This window comes from Leptonychotes weddellii, chromosome 2 (genome assembly GCF_054177405.1).
Source record: "Leptonychotes weddellii isolate Sample4059 chromosome 2, ASM5417740v2, whole genome shotgun sequence".
In the NCBI taxonomy this organism is placed as follows: domain Eukaryota; kingdom Metazoa; phylum Chordata; class Mammalia; order Carnivora; family Phocidae; genus Leptonychotes; species Leptonychotes weddellii.
In genome coordinates, this window is record NC_138370.1 from 17143379 (window position 1) to 17164400 (window position 21022).

The 21022-nt window shown below is 37.6% G+C and overlaps 2 protein-coding genes across 2 annotated transcripts in view; one reads left to right on the forward strand and one right to left on the reverse strand.

The window, feature by feature from the left end:
- The window catches only part of SLC7A2 (solute carrier family 7 member 2), a 363691-nt gene that overhangs the window by 128883 nt on the left and 213786 nt on the right, over positions 1-21022 (reverse strand). The gene's annotated exons all lie outside the window — the stretch shown is intronic.
- The window catches only part of MTMR7 (myotubularin related protein 7), a 105186-nt gene continuing 85658 nt past the window's right edge, over positions 1495-21022 (forward strand). Inside the window, exon 1 of the mRNA XM_006744844.3 lies at positions 1495-1617. Within this exon, the coding sequence (XP_006744907.1) occupies positions 1594-1617 (24 nt within the window). The 5' untranslated portion in view covers positions 1495-1593. The remainder of the gene's footprint in view (positions 1618-21022) is intronic.

The following is a 21022-nucleotide window of genomic DNA, read 5'->3' on the forward strand; positions in this document are numbered from 1 at the left end:
ATTCCCCCGCTTCATTCCTCCCCTCCCGCTACCTTCTTCTTCTTCTTCTTTTTTTCTTAACATATCTTGCAGATTTATGTCTTTTTATGTACCAGTTAGTGTTGTGGGTGCTTAAAAAAAAAACTATGCTAATATGAAGGTCAGCTGTATGCAAAAATTACTCACCAAGTAAACTCTTGATTTGCCCACCAGTAGAGGGATAGAAGAGCCCTGAAGTCACATAATTCCAGGATTATTATCCCATTCAGAATGCAAACCCCAAAGTAAATATAGGATTCTTAGTACTTATGGAACTTGGAGATGGAAGCTCCCTTTAAGATCATTTAGGCAGATGACTTCCATTTTACAAATGAGGAGACTGAGGCCAGTGAGTTGGTATAAGAGTGCTCCTGACTCTATTCCTGGTGTTCTTTAGTAAGGTAGAAATTATACCCTGGGGTCAATTTTGTCAAATGCAAACATCAGTTTATGTTCTTGTTTTAATTGTCTCCCAGGGTAGCATTGTAAAATGCTACAAGATATGTGAAAAAGCTCTCGAAATTTTTAAATAACAGTAACACTGTATTGATTAAGCATTTATTTGGAAAGCTACAATGTGCTTACCATGCATTGAACAAGAGCTGGAAGACAGAATCTCTACAGTTAAATAATTTACAATCCAATTAGAGAGATGAATAAGAGCTAGAAAAAAAAATTTAGTTATAGTGGAAGGTTGAGCACTTAAGGTTGCAAGAAAAAAAGGTTGGGGGTAGTGGTGGCATTTCTTCTCTGGCTTTTTCCCAATAGCTTCATACTAACAATAGCAGTAACTACTCTTAATATCATAAATAAAAAATTGTTATCTTATAATGGATGTTTTGTATCTTTACCTTCTAGTTCAGTTAGACCTAAGTGAAGATGGCAAATGAACACCCAACACGGTGCCAAGGGAAGGCATCTCTTGCAACAGCTAAGTGGCAGGTCGACGTGAGATTCCTGACTTAACAGAACACCTCCTAAGGATCTAACACTGTTGCTCTTATTGCCACCCTTATCCCAAATGCTATACCAGCTGCTCACGTGCTCAAACATACAGACGTAGCCCACTAGGCCGTCCCAGATCGGGAGTGCAAGTGGCAGCCTTCTTCCTGCCCCACCCTGAAGTCCTACCTATCCTGGGATGCTCGGGAAGGAAGCCCATCAGTGCTCGGTGCGGAGCTGCGCGTACTCCCCAGCAATCCTCCAAGAGGCCACACCCAACACAAGGCCCCCATTGTGTCTTGGGAAACAGTAGCTTCACAGTATTACGCTGGCTGCCCCTCTTAAAGAGCAGCCAGCGGCTCTTGGCGACCCCAGTCAGCAGTGGGCTGGGCGGCCGCACGCAGGGCAGGTGGCAGGAGCGCAGAACCGCGCGCGCTCTAGGGCCGCGCCGGCGCCCCGGGCCCGCACGCCCGCCTCGCGCGGGCGCCGCCGCACCTGGAGGCGGAGCCAAGTCCCGTGGCCCGCCCGCTCCTGGGCGCGAAGCCCCCTCCCCGCGCCCCTCCCGCCGCGCTGCAGACGCGCGCAGGTGCGTGAGGCCGCGCCCGCCCAGGACCTTGCAGAAGTGGGCCCGCCATGGAGCACATCCGCACGCCCAAGGTTGGTGGCACGGGCGCGGGCGGAGCTGGAGGAGGGATGCTGAGCGGGCGGGAGGCCCGGCTTCCCTGCGGGGCGCTGGCCGAGCCGGCACGGCGAGCGAGGGTGGAGGAGGCAGCGCTCGAGCATCTCCGGGTTCGCTGTGAGGCTGGTCTTTCTCTCGCTGTCTCACAGGCCTAACTGTGGCTGTTGCTGGATCTAACCTCTTGTCCTTGAGAGTGCGCATTGGACAGGGGTGGACGGGAGGGAACCCCAGTTGTCCGTGGAGTAATAGGGCTGCTGATGAGCTGATAAACGCTCCCTTGTAGTCTGGCACTAGGTTGCGGGTGCTGCTGCCCCCCCCCCCCTTCAATTTTCTGTTGCCTGCTCTGAGCAGTTGAAAGAGAAACAAGCCTTCCTGATGACAGGTGCAAGGGAAGGAGTTACGTGCAGGTGGATTAAAGGCACTTCGGAAGCTTGTTGAATCTAAGGGTTTCAGACCCACAGGGCTCACCCTTCAGCTACCCCATCCTCAGGCTGTCAGCTGCAGTGCACTTACACGGAGCAGATGATCAGTGTTCGCTGTGGGGTGAATGTTATTATCAGTCCTTCCATCTTCTTGCTTTTTCCGCCAATTTTCGTTCATTGAGGAGAAGGGCGCAGCTTACAGATTCATCCACTGGTGTGTTTGAAAACAGCAGCAGCTTTTGCCACTTAACAAAAGCGCCTGGTCCCTGGTCATTCCAGATAAATTACACTGGAATCGTTGACGGCTGCACCAAACTTCCCCACTCATAGTTGCACTAGTAATGTAATTTAGACTGAAAACGATGATCAAATTCCTGTCTGATAAAAACCCTAAACTAGTGATGAGAATATATTTCAAGCCAGTTGGCTATCTCTCGTTACTACCACCACAGCTCCTTGTGTTTCCAGGATGATCTCACGTTCAAAATCTAGGCCCTTGATAGAGTTAAGTCAAAGCTGGGTCTGTGTGGTCAGAATTTAGGCGGCCCCAGGGATCCCACTCATTTCATGCAAGGGAGGAGGGGGTGGGCATCCAGTAAGAAGAATTCATTCCTAAATTCTAGAATGGTTCCTAAGTACCTCATTGTAGAAGCCGCTTTACAATGATCTCAGGTCAGTGGAAGAATAAATCTTTTAGTTTGCTAGATAGTGTCAATTCCAATAGTAAATTTAAATTGTATTGATTTTGCACTATAGAATTAAATTGTTCCTTTACTATTGGGAAATTGTAAACATAGAAGAGAGCACCATAAACCACAAGGTAGGTGGCTCAGAGCTTTCAGGATTTAAGTCGTGCTAAATAATTTATTCCGGAATGACAAATTTAACTCATGGACTCCCTTCGTCCTTGCCAAGGGCATTTTTTCTTTGTCATGATGAAGGGGGCCCTTTATAAAAATATCTGTTGTGAATGTCAATAGCAAGAGTGATAGAGTGACATGGCACCATAGAATATGAATTTGGGGATTAAAGGCCTTTTCTAATCTGTGTTCAAACTCTGTACAAAGCCACGTGTGTAAACCTGAACAGCAAACAATATTCTACTTATAATTGGTTTTCATGAACACTCTCTACGCAGTGTAGTACCTCAAATCAGAAATCCTCTTCTATCAGGAAATGGAAAAAAATGGGGGAAAATGGAGAATCATCTGAAATGTCATTGAATCGAGGGTCATTAACATTTAGGATAACACAGGTAGAAAAAATTAAATCTAGAGATTGGGTGGAGCAGATTCATTTACTCATCCATTTCATCTCAAGCCTTTGAGAACCTTTCATGTGTGAGGCTCTGTTAGGTCCTGGGAGCATGAAACATAGGGAACTCCTTGTCTGGAAGGGGAGACAGTTGTAAGTCTGGACAGAGATATATACAAGAGAATGGATGAGAATGAGCTCAACTATTAAGGGTGAGTGAAGTCTTCTTAAAGAAGAGCGGAGTCTTAACATGTAAGGAGTCAAGGAGGACCAGGAGCACTTGAAATAGCTGTCATGCAATTGTGTCCATATGATGTAAGATGGCAACCTCAAAGAGGCTGAAACCTTAGGAGTGATAAAGACGGAAATGATGCAATGATTGCTTGAGGCTAAACAACATCTCTCTTCATTTTGCATTTTTAAATGCAAAACTAATTTTCACAGTATAAATGAAAAATAGAACATGGCTACTTACAGAGTATGTGTTGCAAAGTATGTCATTAGTAATGGTTATATTCATCTTTATTATTTGCTTCCAGTATGCTCTGGGGGAGCTGGATAGCTAGTTTGCCTTCAATTTCAGGATTCATGTCTTGGGCTATAAGGAAGGATATAAGGATATTCGCAAATTTCGGTTTTCTGATCTGTGTGTTTGAAGTGATATTTACCATGTAGATAGCAAGCTTTTAAGAGGAAAAGAAGTGCATGCATGTATGTGTGTATAATGTACAGTTGCTTTGCTACTACAATGAAAGTCATTCATTTACTCTTTATAAGCTGCATGATATCCATCACAGCCTCTGTGTTCTTCTTCAGTCTCTGGAGTGCAGTTTAAGGAGACAGATGCACATGAATAATCTGGAATACTTTGCACATATTTCTTTCTGTGAGTGTGTGTGCATGTTTAACTGAAGCCTTTAACAGAGCATATGTTAAGCAGGGTGTTTCTCTCCCAGAATGGTTCCTTTATAGAAAAAAAAAATGTTCTAAGGACAAGCTAGTTTGCAGTTGGGTCAAAGTGAGGACACCAAGCATTACCTGCACTCATCACAGTGAACTTCTGGGTTTTTACTTCACTGTCTGGATTTTTTTTTTTTTTTAACCAGTCTGAAAGCTTGCTAGTAAGAAAATACCCTGCAAGAAGCTTAGGGATAATTTGGGTTCAGTTATATGAAAAGGCTGCAGGACTCCTGGACATAGCTTGAAGTGTTTTGTAGGATTTGGTTTTGTACTGGACTGAAGCTAGTGTGTCTAAGATCCTGGCTAAATAATCTCTACTTTTTATGCTTTGATCTTTCTGGGAAACTGTTTTTTTTCCCCCACATCAGTAAATTTTAGTTGTAAAATAAAATATGTGAAGACCTCCCAAACTGCAAAACTGACCTTGAAAATGTCTTCTCTTTCCACCTCTTCCTCCTGGTCTGAGCCATTAACTGGAATAGCCTACTCACTGGTAACTGTCCTCTGCTCTTCTCTAACCCCTTCTGCACAGAGGGAGCCTGGGGATGCTTTTGATGGCACAAGTTGGTCATGTTACTTGCTCGCTGAAATTCTTGGGTGGCTTCCCTTCGTTTTTGTCTCTTTTTAAAGATTTGTTTATTTATTTTAGAGAATGTGAGTGTGGGGTGGGGAACAGAGGGAGAGGAGGAGGGCATTTCAGGCAGACTCCGTGCTGAGTGCGGAGCCTGACAGAGGGCTCTATCTCACAGCCCTGAGATTATGACTTGAGCCGAAATCAGGAGTCAGATGCTTAACCGACTGAGCCACCCTGGGTGGCTTCCCTTTGTACCCAGTGTATAAAATGAGGATGCTCAGAGTGACCCATAAGGCCCTGTGTAGACTGACCCCCTCCTCACTTCCCCAGCCTCATTCTGTGACAATCGTTTTCTTATTCACTACCCTCTGGTCACAACTAGCCTTTGTGGGTTTCTCAAATGTGAGTTCTTTTCTGCCTCAGGACGTCTGCACTGCTGTTCCATCTAGGGGATGCTCTTATTCTCACTCTTCACCTGGCTAGAACTCATCTCTCTAGCTACAGACTAGATAGAATTTCCTCAGAGTGGTTATTGCCCAATTCCTCCTCTGAGTCAGGTTTGCCTGTTATATTGTATCACCAAATGCAATATTTCACCTTATGCTCCTTGTTACAAGTTTTAGATTTGAGTGTTTAAGGTTTGGCTCCCCTGCTAGACTAGGAGCCCTATGAAGGTGAGGATCATGTCTTGTTCACCCCCAACACAGTTCCTGGCACCGATTAAGCATCAGTAAATAAATTAATAATTGGATAATAGGAGTAATTCTTGGCTTCAGTTCTTCAGTTTTTACTATTTGCTTTAGTGATCCAGGCCTTGTGTGTTGTACCCGTGACTAGGAACAGTATTGTAAATCCTCTAATAGATCTAGTGTCGAGTTCTTGTCCATGTCAGTATATTATGTCACATATATATAATGATGTGTAGTTTGTGATTATATGTAGTTTTAATGAGATAGAATCCAAATAACATTAAATTTACCATTTCAGTCATTTTATACGATTCAGTGTTTTTTAGTGCATTTACAATGTTGTGCAACCATCACCAGTCTCGAATTCAGAGCATTTCATCACCCCCCAAAAGAAACCCAGTGCTGATTCTACTTTCGGTCTCTATTAGATTTGCCGACTCTGGACATTTCATATCATAATCTAAGATATGGCCTCTTGTGACTTCTTTCATTTAGCATAATTTTTTCCTAGGTTCATCCAAGTCGTAGCATGTAATGATACTTCATTCCCTTTTATGCAGGGTAATATTCCCTTTTATGCAGGGTAATATTGCACTATGTGGATATACCACATGCTGTTTATTCATTCATCAATTGATGGGCATTTGGGTCGCTCCCACTTTTTGATTATTATGAATAGGTGCTGCTATGAACACTCCTATACTTGTTTGTGTGTGTGTGAAAATTTTTTTTTGTTTTTTTTTTTTTTGAGTATAGTTGACTCACAATGTTACCTTAGTTTCAGGTGTACAATTTAGTGATTTGACAGATTTATACATTATGCTGTGCTCACCACAGGTGTAGCTACCACCTGGCCTATTACATGGCTATGACACATCACTGACTGTATTCCTTATGCTCTTTTATTGCCAAGATTTACTCATTCCATAACTGGAGCCCTGTATCTCCCTCTCCCCTTCACTCATTTTGCCCAATCCCCCACACCCTGAAAATAAGTTTTTAATTCTCTTAGGTGTATCCCTAGAAGTGGAATTACTGGGTCATATAATAATTCAATGCTACTTTTTGGGGAAATTATGATCACATCTTACGTTTGATATTACTAAAACTTTCCTCTTCATGTGATTCCAACAATATAGAATGAATTGTATGGTGTACAGAACCTAGATACTTTGGAAACAATTGTTTAGATGGTATGAATAAATAGATTTACATCAAAAGGGGATATGGAATTTGTTGAACATTTAAACAGTTTCTTAGAAAACCAACCCAGTGAGCATGAAGTTCTATTTCTATCATTCCAAAATCAATTCTAATTTGTGACAATGGCCCTTTTTACACAGTCATAGTGTGCTTTTTCTCTCATACTGAACTTTTTGCCCACTGTTATTTTGTATATATATTTTATATTCAGAATTCACTCACGTATTTATTGTTTTATTTTTTTTAAAAGATTTTGTTTATTTATTTGAGAGAGAGAAATAGAGAAAGCATGAGAGGGGAGAGTGTCAGAGGGAGAAGCCGACTCCCTGCCGAGCCGGGATCCGGGTGCAGGACTGATCCCGGGACTCCAGGATCATGACCTGAGCCGAAGGCAGTCGCTTAACCAACCGAGCTACCCAGGCACCCCTATTTATTGTTTTAATGAGTGCATATTATTCATGTAACTATAGTTTGTGTAACCTGTCTCTACTATTAGGGATTTGGATTTTGAGCCCCTGTGAAAATCCCTGGTACAGTTTTCTTAATATATATTGCCCAGACTAGAAAGCCTTAGAGTTGGAACAATCTTATGAGGTTATTACAGGATATCTTTCAGTATTTGAAAGATTCTCATATGGCCCAGTGTTTAGGCAAATTCTTCATAGTCTCAGCAGAAACAAAGGATAGAGATGGCAGAGGAGAAAGTCTTGCTGATATAGAGGGTTGTTTCCCACAATTATATCTGTTTGTATAAAAGACATTAGTTTATCTTTTAAAAGAATAGAGGCATCTAAACAGTTGACTCTTGGCAGTGAAGATATGGAGGTATTTCAGGCATCTGAGAAGAGAATGGACTAGAATAATGTTTTGGTTTTTTTTCATTGAAGTATAGTTGACATACAGGATTATCAGTTTCAGGTGTACAACATAGTGATTCGACATTTACATAATTATGAAATGATCACCATAAGTCTAGTCACCATCTGTCACCCTACACGGTTATTACAATATTATTGACTGTTCCCTGTGCTGTACTTTACATCCTGTGACTTATTTATTTTGTAACTGGAAGTTTGTACTTCTTAATCTCCTTCACCTACTTTGCCCATCCACCACTCCTCCCATCTGGCAACCACTCATTTGTCCTCTGTACTTAGGAGTATGTTTGAGTATGTTTCTACTTTGTTTGGTTTTTTAGATTCCACATATAAGTGAAATCATATGGTGTTTGTCTTTCTCTGTCTGACTTACTTCACTTAGCATAATATCATACCTCTAGGTCCATCCATGTAGTTGCAAATGGCAAGACTTCATTCTTTTTTATGATGGAGTGATTTTCCATTTCATAAATATGCCAAATATTCTTTATCCATTCATCTATGAACTCTCGGGTTGCTTCCGTATCTTGGTCATTGTAAATAATGCTGCAAAATGCTCCTATCTTTTTGAATTAGCATTTTTGTTTCCTTTTGGTAAATACCCAGTAGTGGAATTGCTGGATCATATGGTAATTCTATTTTTAATTTTTTGAGATCCTCCATACTATTTTCCATAGTGGCTGCACCAATTTTCATCCCCCCAACAGTGCATGACGGTTTCCTTTTCTCTGCATCCTTGCCAACATTTGTTATTTCTTTTCTTTTTGATACTGTCTATTCTGACAGGTGTGAGGTGATATCTCATTGTGGTGGTGATTTTCCTTTCCCTGATGATTAGTGATGTAGAGCATCTTTTCATGTGTCTGTTGGCCATCTGTATGTCTTTTTGGCACATGTCTGTTCAGGTCCTCTGCCCATTTTTTAAACAGATTGTTGTGGGGTTTTTTAGAGTCAGGTTGCATGAGTTCTTTATATATTTTGTATATTAGTCCCTTATCAGATGTATTGTTAGCAAATATCTTCTTTAATTTAGTAGGTTGTCTTTTTGTTTTGTTGATGGTTTCCTTTGTTGTGAAAAAAGCTTTTTAGTGTGATGTCCTATTTGTTTATTTTTGCTTTTGTTGCCCTTGTCTGTGAAGATAGATCCAAAAAAATATTGCTAAGGCTGGTGTCACTGAGATTACTGCCTATGTTATGTTTTATGAGCTTTATGTTTTCATGTCTAATATATAGGTCTTTAATCTATATTGAGTTTAGTATATGATGTAAGAAAGTGGTCCAGTTTCATTCTTTTGCATGTAGGTGTCCAGTTTCCTCAGCACCATTTATTGAAGAGACTGTCTTTCCCCCATTGTGTATTCCTGCCTCCTTTGTTTTAGATTAATTGACCATATAAATGTGGGTTTATTTCTGGGCTCTGTTCTGTTCCATTGATTTATGTGTCTGTTTTAGTGCCAGTACCATAATGTTTTGATTACTATAGGTATATAGTATAGTTTGATATCCGGGAGCTTGATACTTCCAATTTTGTTCTTTCTCAAGATTGCTTTGGCTATTTGGGGTCTTTTGTGGTTTCATACAAATTTTAGATTTATTTATTCTAGTTCTGTGAAATATGCCATTGGTATTTTGATAGGGATTGCATTGAATCCATAGATTGCTTTAGGTAGTATGGACATTTTAACAATATTGATTCTTCCAATCCATGAGCACAGTATATCTTTTCATTTATTTGTGCTGTCTTCAATTTTTTCATCCATGTCTTCTAGTTTTCATAATACAAGTCTTTAACCTCCTTAGTTACATTTATTTCTAGGTATTTCATTCTTTTTGATGGAATTGTAAATGGGATTGTTTTCTTAATTTATGTTTCTGATACTTTGTTATTAGTGTATAGATTTATTAGCAACAGATTTCTGGGTATGTATTTTGTCTCCTGCAACTTTACTGAATTTGTTTATTCTAATAGTTTTTTTGTGGAGTTTTTAGAGTTTTCTATACCATTTTGTTGGCAAATAGTGACAGTTTTACTTCTTCCTTACCAACTTGGATGCCTCATTTCTTTTGCTTGTCTGATTACTGGGGCTAGGATTTTCAGTACTATGTTGAATAAAAGTTGTGAGAGTGAGCATCTTTGTCTTGTTCCTGATCTTAGAAGAAAAGCTTTCAGCTTTTCATCGTAGAGTATGATAGTGGGTTTGTCATATATGGTGTTTATTATACTGGGGTATGTTCCCTCTATACTCACTTTGTTGAGAGTTTTTATCATTTTGTTAATGTAGTGTACACATTGATTGATTTGCACATATTGAACCATCCTTTCAAAATCCTACTTGATTGTGCTATATGATCCTTTTACTATATTGTTGAATTTAGTTTGGCAATATTTTGTTGAGGATTTTTGTGTTCGTGTTCATCAGGGATATTGGCCTGTAATTTTATTTTATTTTATTTTTTTTTGTAGTGTTTTTAGTTTTGATATCAGGGTAGTGCTGGCCTCATAGAATGAGTTTGAAAGTTTTCTTCCTCTTCTATTTTTTGGGGAATAGTTTGAGAGGACAGATATTAACTCTCCTTTAACATATGGTAGAATTGACCTGTAAACCCATCTGGACTTTTGTTTATTGGGAGTGTCTTGATTACCTATTCAATTTTATCCTAATACTTGGTCTGTTCAGAATTTCTATTTCTTCCTTGTTCAGTTTGGAAGATTATATGTTTCTAGGATTTTTCCATTTCTTCTAGGTTTATTCACTTTTTTCTAAGTCCAGTTTGTTGGCATATAATTGTTCATAGTAGTTTCTTATAATCCTTTGTATCTCTGTGGTGTCAGTTGTACCTTCTCCTCTTTCATTTCCGATTTTATTTGGGCCCTCTTTGTATTTTTCTTATTGAGTCTGGCTAAAGGGTTTTCAATTTTGTTATCTTTGGACCAGACCAGCTCTTAGTTTTATTGATCTTTTATATTGTTTTTAAAGTTTATATTTCATTTATTTCCCTTCTTATTTTTATTACTTCCTTCTACTAACTTTGGGCTTTGTGTATTCTTCTTTTTATAGTCCATTGGGTGGAAGTTAGATTGCTTATTTGAGATTTTCCTTATTTTTTGAGGTATTAATATAAACTTCCCTCTTAGAAATGCTTTTGCTATGTCCCATAGAATTTGGACCATTGTTTTTCCATTCTTATTTGTCTCAAGGTATTTTTGGATTTCCTCTTTGATCTCTGTTGACCCATTCGTTGTTTAGTAGCATGTTGTTTGACCTCTATGTACTTGTGGTTTTTTCTCCTAGTTTTTTTATTATAATTGATTTCTAATTTCATATCATCGTGGTTGGAAAAAATGCTTGATTTCAGTCTTCTTAAATTTATTGAGACTTGTTTTGTGGCCTAACAGGTGATCTATTCTGGAGAATGTTACGTATACACTTGAAAGGAATCTTCTGTGTTTGAATGGCATGTTTTTTATTTATCTATTAATCTATTTTGTCTAATGTATCATTTAAGGACTCTCTTTCCTTATTGATTTTCTCTTTGGATGATCTATCCATTGATGTATAGGGGGTGTGAAAATCTTCAATATTGTATTGCTGTCAGTTTCTACCTTTGTGTGTGTTAGTATTTGCTTTACATACTTAGGTGCTCTTATGTTGGGTGCATAGATACTTACAGTTGTTGTATCTTCTTGTTGTAGTGATCCCTTTATCATTTTGTAATGACCTTCTTTGTCTCTTGTTACAGTCTTTGTTTTTAAAGTCTGCTTTGTCTGATATAAGTATTGCTACCCCAGGTTTCTTTTCATTCCATTTGCATAGAATAGCTTTTTCCATCCCTTCACTTTCAGTCTGTGTGTGTCTTTAGGTCTGAAGTGAGTCTCTTGGAGGCAGCGTATATATGGGTCTTGTTTTTTTATCCATTTAGTCAGACCGTGTCTTTTGATTGGAGCATTTGGTCCATTTACATTTTAAATAAGTATTGATAGGTATGTATTTATTGCTATTTTTTTAGCTGTTTTCTGGTGGGTTTTGTAGTTCTTCTCTGTTCTAGATTCATGTTTGAGTTTCCTCGAAGCCAAGTCCCCAGCTACTCCGAGTTTCATACTTCTCATGCACAGAACTCACTGTGTCCCTTGGCAGTCCATAATGACCATGGACAGCTCTAAACATTAAGAAGTTTTCTTTATATTTAGTAAAAATCTGTTTCACTTTAGTTTTTGGCAGTTAGGTCTAGCTCTGTTCATTGGGAGATTGCCCAGTACATCAACCCTCCTTCCAGGAAAGGGCCCTTCAAGTATTTCATTTGATGTTGCCATCCCCCTAATGCTTCCCTCCTACCTGAGTAGTTAGCTTAGTGCCACCTGTTCTGGTAACCAACCAGTGGCTTCGTTTAAGTCCCTTTACCATCCTGGATGTTTTACTCAGTGAGTTACAAAAATATGATTACTGCAGGTTTTGTTGAATTGAGAAAGAGTAAAATTTAATAATGATTTTTAAATCGTGTGTTCCACAGAGCCACATCTCAGTGGCCTTTTGGTGAACTGAGTGTGGAAGAGAACCCTTAAGTTAGCTCCCCACATTGTGCTGTGCAGTCAGTCAAGCCTGCCCTGCCTTTTCCTTGAGTGCTAGTGTCTTACCCTTATCTTTGTTGAATGTAGTCTCATTGGATTTGGTTTATTGCTTAATCGCTTATTCTGTCTTTTGATCTGGTACACTTCTGCCCCTCTTGGTTTGTACCATTGGCACTTTAACAAGCTCACCTCCTGTTACCTCATCCATGATCTCATCCAAGAAAGAAACTAGGTTAGGTGGATGTGACTTCCTAGTAACCAAAGCTACTTTGCCCCCATCTCCCAGGATCTCAATCCTGGTAGCAGATTAACTTGTTCTTTCAGTTTGGTGCCGTCTACCATTTGAGAAACTTGTCCTTTATCACCTCTCCAGATAGCTTATTGAAGAAAAAAATGAAGTTGTCTGTGATGATGACTGAGTGAATCCACAATGTTCCTGCGGACTGATGGTTTCCTTTTCTAGGTTCATATAAAATTCCATTAAAGAAGCAATTTTAGAATCTTGCCTTGAATTAATGTCAAACTTACCAACTTAAATTACAAAATTTCATGTCCCCCATTTGAAAATAGTGATCTGATTTGCAAGTGTTCTCTGTGATTGAGAGAGCTCAATAGACTCCTGAGAAGATTCTTTTTCTGTGTCATTCACTACCAGTATATCATTAGCACTAAGTGTTATCTCTTCTTTCAATTTCATTTAACAAATAATAATTTTCAGGTTATAAAAGTATTATTTTTGATTTTATATTAGAGTTGATATAGAAATTAACCACTGTTAATATTTGAATATATTTCCTTCTGCCATTTTTTTCATCGCATGAATACTCAACCTTTTTATTTGTTTGTTTAGAAATTAAGGATCACCCAGCTCAATTTTGTAGTATGCTTTCTTTAACTTACTGTATTGTGGTCTTTGAAAACATGCTTTTAGAAGACTATGTGATGTTTTATAATACAGAAATGTCATTATCACATTAACCATTTCCCCATAAGGCTATTACAATAATGTTATGATGAAAATCTTGTTTATTAATTATTATCTGCATATGTGATTACTCCCTTAGGATAGAACCCTAGATGGAATTACTGTGTCACAGAAGATGAATGATTGATATATATTGCCAAATGACTTTACAAAAACATCAATTTTTAGAAATTGATTTTAGGTATAGTGTCCTTCTCACTGTGCCATTGCTTATTATTTAAAAAAAATATTTGCTACTGGGTATTATGAATCACAGACCTGTACATCTGAAACCAAATATATATGTTGTTAATACAAAAAATAAAGGCAAAGAAAACCTAAAAAAATAAAAATAAAAATATTTGCTAATTTAAAGAAGGAGGATGGTACTTCATTCTTTCATTGTGTTTTTTTTTTTTTTACTAGTGATGTTGAAACCTTTTCACACATGTTTTTTGACATTTTGTTACTTCTCTATATTACCTACTTATATCTGTTTTCATTTTAATAATTGGTGATTTTATTATGTGGATGGTGTGTGTGTATATATATATTTACATATATATTTAATAACTTTATTCAGAATTCACATACTATAAAATTAATTCTTTTAAAGTATATAATTCTGTCCTTTTTTGTATATTCACCAACACAATTATCTAATTCCAGAACATGTCATCACTCCAAAAAGAAACCCATACTTAGTAACGATCACTCCCATTTCTCCCTCCTGCTTAACCATCAACCATTAATGCACTTTCTGTCTCTGTGTATTAGCTTTTTCTGGACATTTCATATAAATTGAGTCCTACAACATGTGGCTTGCTTTTTTCACTTAGCATAATGTTTTCAAGATTCATCCCTGTTGTAGCATGTATCAGTACTTCATTACTTTCTATCCATTCTATGGATATACCAGATTTTGTTTATCTACTTATCAATTGATGGGTATTTGTCTTGTTTCCATTGTTGGGCTATTATGAATAAAGCTCCTGTGAACTTTTGTATACAAGTTTTTGTGTGGGCATATGTTTTTCTTTCTCCTGGGTGGAATCTCACTTCTCTAAGAGTGGAATTGCTGAATCATATGGCAACCCTAGGTTTAACATTTTGAGGAACTGTAATGAAGTCGCTGTACCGTTTCAAAGTTCCACCAACAATGTATGAGGATTCCAGTCTTTCCATATCCTTGTCAGCACTTATTACTGTCTTTTTTCTTTTATTCATCTTAGTGGGTGTAAAGTGGTATTTATCATGGTTTTGGTTTGCATTTCCCTAATGTTGCCTGTCTTTTCATGTGCTTAGTGACCATTGGTTTTATCTTCTTTGGAGAACCATCTGTTTAAATCCTTTAATCATTTTTAAGTTACATTATTTGTCTTTTTATTTATTTACTTATTTAGTTGCAAAAAAGTTCTTTGTATATTCTGGATACAGGTCCCTAACTAGATATATGACTTGCAAATGTCTCCTCCCATTCTGTCAGTTTTCTTTTTGTAGTCTTGATGGCATCCTTTGAAGCATAAAGGTTTTTAATTTTGATGAAGTCTAACTTATGCATTTTTTTCTTTTATCACTTGTACTTTAGGTGTCAGTCATATTTATGTATATTTTTTGAAAAGCCTTTTTTTCTGCTTATAAAAGTATATCACAGAAAATTTAGTTCAAAAGAGCAGAAAGAAAATAAAAATCATGCATATCTCAAAACCCAGGAAAAGCTGCTGTTAACTTGGTATAGATTATCAGCCCTTTCTTTACATATAAATAGAAAATAATATAAAAAGTTAAGTTCATTTTCTTTCTTTGTGTGTGTATATAATTTGGGGGGATGAGACCTGGTTTTTATATGTCATAATACACTATAAATATTTTTTCTCATTTTATTAAACATTCTTATGAAAAGCGGTCATAACTACAGCATCTCACGTTGGATACATCGTAAATTATTTCATGTTGGGAGGCGATTCTCCGTGGCTCTTCAATGTTTCTGCGCTTTTGCTCTGAACTACCTTCTCAAGGATGATTTTATTGCAAATGGCCTTGGAAGATAGAAATAGTTTCTCCCTCAGGGGCAAAAGGAAAATTTGTTTGCAGTCCAAGATAATAAACATTATTTTTTCCTTGGAGGCAGAGGTTGGTTAGGGTTGCTGGCATACTTCTTATGGGATTGACTTTTCTTAAACTCTAAGCTCCGAGTTTCCTCATGTGTGACACAGATCTACTCTCTGTGCAGCATTCATCCAGGCTGCTCCATCTTGCCCCTTAGACTTGGAGGTAGGTTGGGGGCATGGAGAGCTGATGGAAACATGATACTCATGATTCTAGGTGTGCAATGAGTAATAAAGTCCTTTGTTTCTGACCCAGGAGTCTAGTGTCTTCTGTCAGCAGCCATGAAACCGTGAGAAGCTAACTCATATGTTGCAAGTAGGTTAAAATCTCAGACACTTCATAGTTTTTGACAATTTATCCCCTAGTATTTGATGCTTAATTTGTCTCCATTTTTGTTCCTATAATAAAGAACTGTGATAAACATCAGTGTATTTAAATTGTTGTGCAATCCCTGTTGCCTCAGATTAAATTTCTAAGGTATATTGTCAGGTTCTTTTTCTATATATTTTTATTTATTTATTTTTAATTGTTATTATTGAAGTATAGTTGACATATAATGTTATATTAGTTTCAGGTATACAACATAGTGATTCAACAATTCTCTACATTACTCAGTGCTCACCATTTTAAGTCACTGTCTGTCACCATACAATGTTAGTAGAGTATTATTGACTATATTCCATATGCTCTACTTTTCATCCCTGTAATTTATTTATTTTATAACTGGAAGTTTATAATTCTTAATCCTCTTCACCTGTTTTGCCCATCCCTCCACTCCCCTCATCTATTGCAACCACCACTTTGTTCTCTGTATTTATGAGTCCGTTTCTGCTCTTTTGTTTGTTCATTTGTTTTGTTTTTTAGATTCCACATGTAAATAAATCATATGGTATTTGTCTTTGTGTCTGACTTATTTCATTTAGCATAATACCTCCTAGGTCCATTCATGTCATTGCAAATGATAAGATTTCATTCTTCTTTATGACAGTAATATTCCACCATATATATATATGTGTGTGTGTATGTGTGTATGTACACAACACATCTTCACATCTTCTTTCTCCATTCATCTATTGCTGGATACTTGGGTTGCTTCCATATCTTGCCCATTGTAAAAAATGCTGCAGTGAACATTGGGGTGTGTACATCTTTTCAAATTAGTGTATTCATTTTCCTAGGGTAAATACCCAAGAGTGGAATTACCAGATCATATGGTATTTCTATTTTTAATTTCTTGAGAAACTTTCATACTATTATCCACCAAGGTTGCACTAATTTACATTCTTACCAACAGTGTACAAGGGTACTCTCATCAACACTTATTTCTTATCTTTTTGATGCTAGCCTTTCTGACTGGTGTGAAGTAATATCTCATTGTGGTGTTGATTTGCATTTTCCTGATGATAAGTGATGCTGAGCATCTTCTTGTGTGTCTGTTTGCCATCTGTATGTCTTCTTTAGAAGAATGTCAATTAAGGTTCTCTGCCCATTTTTAAATCAGATAATTTGCTTTATTGGCATTGAGGTGTATAATTTCTTTATGTATTTTGGATATTGACCTTTTATTGGACATATCATTTGCAAATATCTTCTATTCAGTAGGTCGCCTTTTTGTTTTGTTAATGGTTTCCTTTATTGGGCAGGAGATTTTAGTTTGGAGGGGTCCCAGTAGTTTATTTTTTCTTTCATTTTACTTGCCTGATGAGACATATCCGTATATCCATAAATATGTTGGTGAGCCCAGTGTCCAAGAGATTACTGCCTGTGTTATCTTTTTGTAGTTTTATGGTCTCAAGTCTCACACTTACCTCTTTAATCCATTTTGATTTTATTTTTGAGTACGGTATAGGAAAGTGGTCCAGTTTCATTCTTTTGCATATACCTGTCCAGTTTCCCTAGCACCATTTATTGAGAGCCTCTCTTTTCCCTATTGTTTGTTCTTGCTTCCTTTGTCATAAATTAACTGACCGTATAAGCATGGGCTTATTTCTGGCTTCTCTATCCCATTCTGTTGATCTATGTGTCTCTCTTTGTCCCAGTAGTATACTGTTTTGATTACTGTAGCTTTGTAGTATATCTTGGAATCTGGTATTATAATACCCCCAGCTTTGTTCTTTCTCAAGATTGCTTTGGCTATTTAGGGTCTTTTACAGTTCTGTACAAATTTTAGGATTGTTTATTCTAGGTCTGTGAAAAATGCTGTTGGCATTTTGATAGGGATTGCGTTGAATCTGTAGATTGCTTTGGGTAGTATGGACATTTTAACAATATCCATTCTTCCAATCGATGAGCATGGAATATCTCCCTGGTTGTTCTTGTCATCTTCAGTTTCTATCATCTATGTATTAAAGTTTTCAGAGTACAGGTCTTTCACCTCCTTGTTTAAATGTATTCCTAGGTATTTCATTCTTTTTGGTGCAAATGTAAATGGGATTGTTTTCTTAATTTCACTTTCTGCTACTTGGTTATTATATATATTTTAAATCTTTTTGATGATTTATGCTAGATTTTACTCTAGAATTTTCTGCAACCAGTGTAGCAGAGGAACTTTCTTTTTATTATTCTTGAGAATGGTATGTGAAGGATGGCTTCTCATTAATTTATATTTCTGACTATTGGTGAGATGGAATGTTTTTTTGTGGCTGTTTATAACAGTAGCAATACAGTAATAGTACTGATGAAAGGAAATCTTTAAATAGTACTGCTAAGTGCTAGGCACTATATTAATTGATTTGCCCTAAAATTATGCTATGAGGTAATTTCTATTATTAGCCCCATTTCACAGATGAGGAAACTGAGGTAAGTAAGTCAGCCAGCTATCAGGGGCAGAGTGAGGATTCAAAACCAGACATTATGGCTTCAAAAGCCTATGCTCTCAACAACTACACAATCTTGTGTTTTGCTATTGAGAGCAGGCAAGAGAATGCAGTTTGGGTTCTCAGTGGTTTTACCGTCACAATCCTGGGAACTTCTGTGGTCCTTTCTTGCATTCTTGCCTTCAAGTTAAGGGGTTACCTCTGTATTATCAAACGTTCCCCTCATGTTTTCTTATTCTTGCAGCTTGATTTTATCAAAGGAATCAAGCCCTACATTGTGTTTTGATTCAGATCTGTCTAAAGACAGATTATTGCCCAATTGTTAGAGGTTCTTTTATTGCACAACATTTAACAGTATTGGGGGTAGTCTTGGTCATCAAATATGCTCTTATACTTCAAACACTAGGCTGATGGGTCATAGTAAAACAATCTACTTAGAAGTAGAGCTGTGACAGTTATATTTTCTTTAGTTTTCCAAGTGGGAATGGATTGTCTGAACCAAATTACCACAGGAGTTGTGGTTAAGCATTCCTGAAAAACCACTTGCACTTCTTGAGATCCTCACTTCTTGTAGGTTCAGCAGAAGTTTAGTTGGGGAAGTCTGGTTGTCCCATGTGGGGCTTGGGTGTACAGAACACACACTGTGTCACAGAACCAGGTAGCTTTCTAATTAGGGGGATACCGACTCTGTGTGTGTGTGCACATGTATGTGTGTGATGGAGAAAATGACAAGAAAAATAGTGAAATAAAGGGGGAGGGGAATGTTGGTTGGAGTGAGTTAGGATTGTTATTTTATATATAATGATATCACGGCCTTCCTGATAAAATGGTATTAGAGCAGAGACCTAAGAAAGTGAGGAAGCAAGCCATCTGCATATCTAAGGAGAGCAGAGGGAACATTTGGAGCCAAGGTCCTTGAGTGATTGTGCTTAGAATCTTCAGGAATAGCAGAGAGACAGTGTGGTCAAAGTCAGCAAGTGGGGTAGTGGGAAATGAGGTTTGACAAGGAGTGAGCAGTACAAGTAATGTACAGACCTTCCTTCTGGGTGTGGAGATCTGTGGAAGGGATCCAAGCTCTGACTTACATTTAGCAGGGTCTCAGGTAAAGTAAAGTGGTTGGAGGTGGGAGGGTAAGCAAAAATGGAAAGAGAGGACGGGGGTATAGGAGTGGAGTAAGAATAAACTGGATATAATAATTTAAAAGTAGAGTGGTGAGGATTTACTGATGGAGTAGATATGAGAGTAGAGGGAAAGAGGAGTCAAAGATAACACCAAGGTTGTTGGCCCCAGCACTGAAAAATGGATTGTCAAGACTGGAAGAGCTACGGGAGGAAGATTGGAGGCAGGGTGAGAGGGAATCCAGGATCAGTTTGAGAGTTCTGTTAGACACACAGGTGATTTCCTTAGTAAAACCTGGGTACTCCCTTAAGGAACTACAGAATGACAATACAAGAGTGACATGCTTTATTTTTAATAGCACTATTTCTTTTTTATCATATATATTTTAGAAAGGCCTCAAGTCTTTTTGAAAGTAATCTGATGAAATAAATTCGGTCAATAGATACACACTTTGGAAAATTTTCTAACATGTATGTTTGTGTGTTTGATCATAGTTCCCTCTGGATTCCATTGTTTTTAAGGACTATTTAATGTTGAGTAGTCTATTATATATCATGTACATAAATAATATATTTACTTTCAATAGCTTAATCTTTCTTCTTTGCTGACTTCACCAATCACCCACCAACATGGACTATAAACAAATACATTTCTTAGCATGAGAGGCATGTAATATTTAAAGGTATGCTGGATGATTCTTTTATAATATGAGAGATCCTGCTTTGCTTTATTTTCTCTGGTTCATATATTTGCATCTGTTAAACAAGTACATTTATAACTTAACAATAACAACAATAACCAAGCAGCTCAATTAAAAAATGAGTGAAAGACTTGAATATACATTTCTCCAAAGAAGATAGACAAATGACCAATAAGCACATGAAAAGATGCCTAACATCACTAGCTGTTAGGGAAATGTAAATCAAAACCACAATGAGATACTTCATACCCATTAGGATGGCCATTGTAAAAATAATGAAAATAACAAGTATTGGCACAGTTGTGGAGAAATTGGAACTTTTAGACATTGCTGGTGGGAATGCAAAATGGTGCAGCTGCTGTGGAAAACAGGTTGGCGGTTTCTCAAAAAGTTAAACATAGAATTACCATATCACCCATCAATTCCACTTTTAGCTATACACCTAAAAGAATTAAAAACAGGAAAACAAACAGATACTTGTATGCCCATCTTCATCACTGCATTATTCACAATATCCAAAGAGTGGAGACAATCCATGTATTCAGGAACAGATGAATGGGTGAATAAAGTGTGGTGGATACATATAGTGGAATATTATTCAGCCATAAAAAGAATGAAGTTCTGATACATAGTACAAAATGGATGAACCTTAAGATGTTTTGCTGAGTAAAATAAGGCAGACAAAAAAGGACAAATACTGTATAATTCCATTTAATATGAGGTGTCTAGAATGACGAAATTCTTAGAGACAGAAGTAGAAGTTACCAGGGGCTGGGGGTAAGGGAAGTGAGAGTTACTGCTTAACAATTACAGAGTTTCAGGAGATGAAAATGTGTGGAAATGGTTATATACTAAGAATGCACTTAATGCCACCAAATGGCACACTTAAAAATGGTTAAAATGGTAAATTTTATGTCATGTGTATTTAGCCACAATAAAGAAAGAAGCCAACAAATACATTGCCTGCCACATACCGTTTGCTCAATAAGTATTTATTAACTCAGTGAATTTGTTGAAGGAAGGAGGGAAGGAAGGGAGGCAGGGAGGGAGGAAGGAGGAAAGGAGGAAGGGAGAGGAGGGGGATAGAGAAGGAAGGAGGGGGGAAGGAGGGAGGGAGGAAGGAAGGAA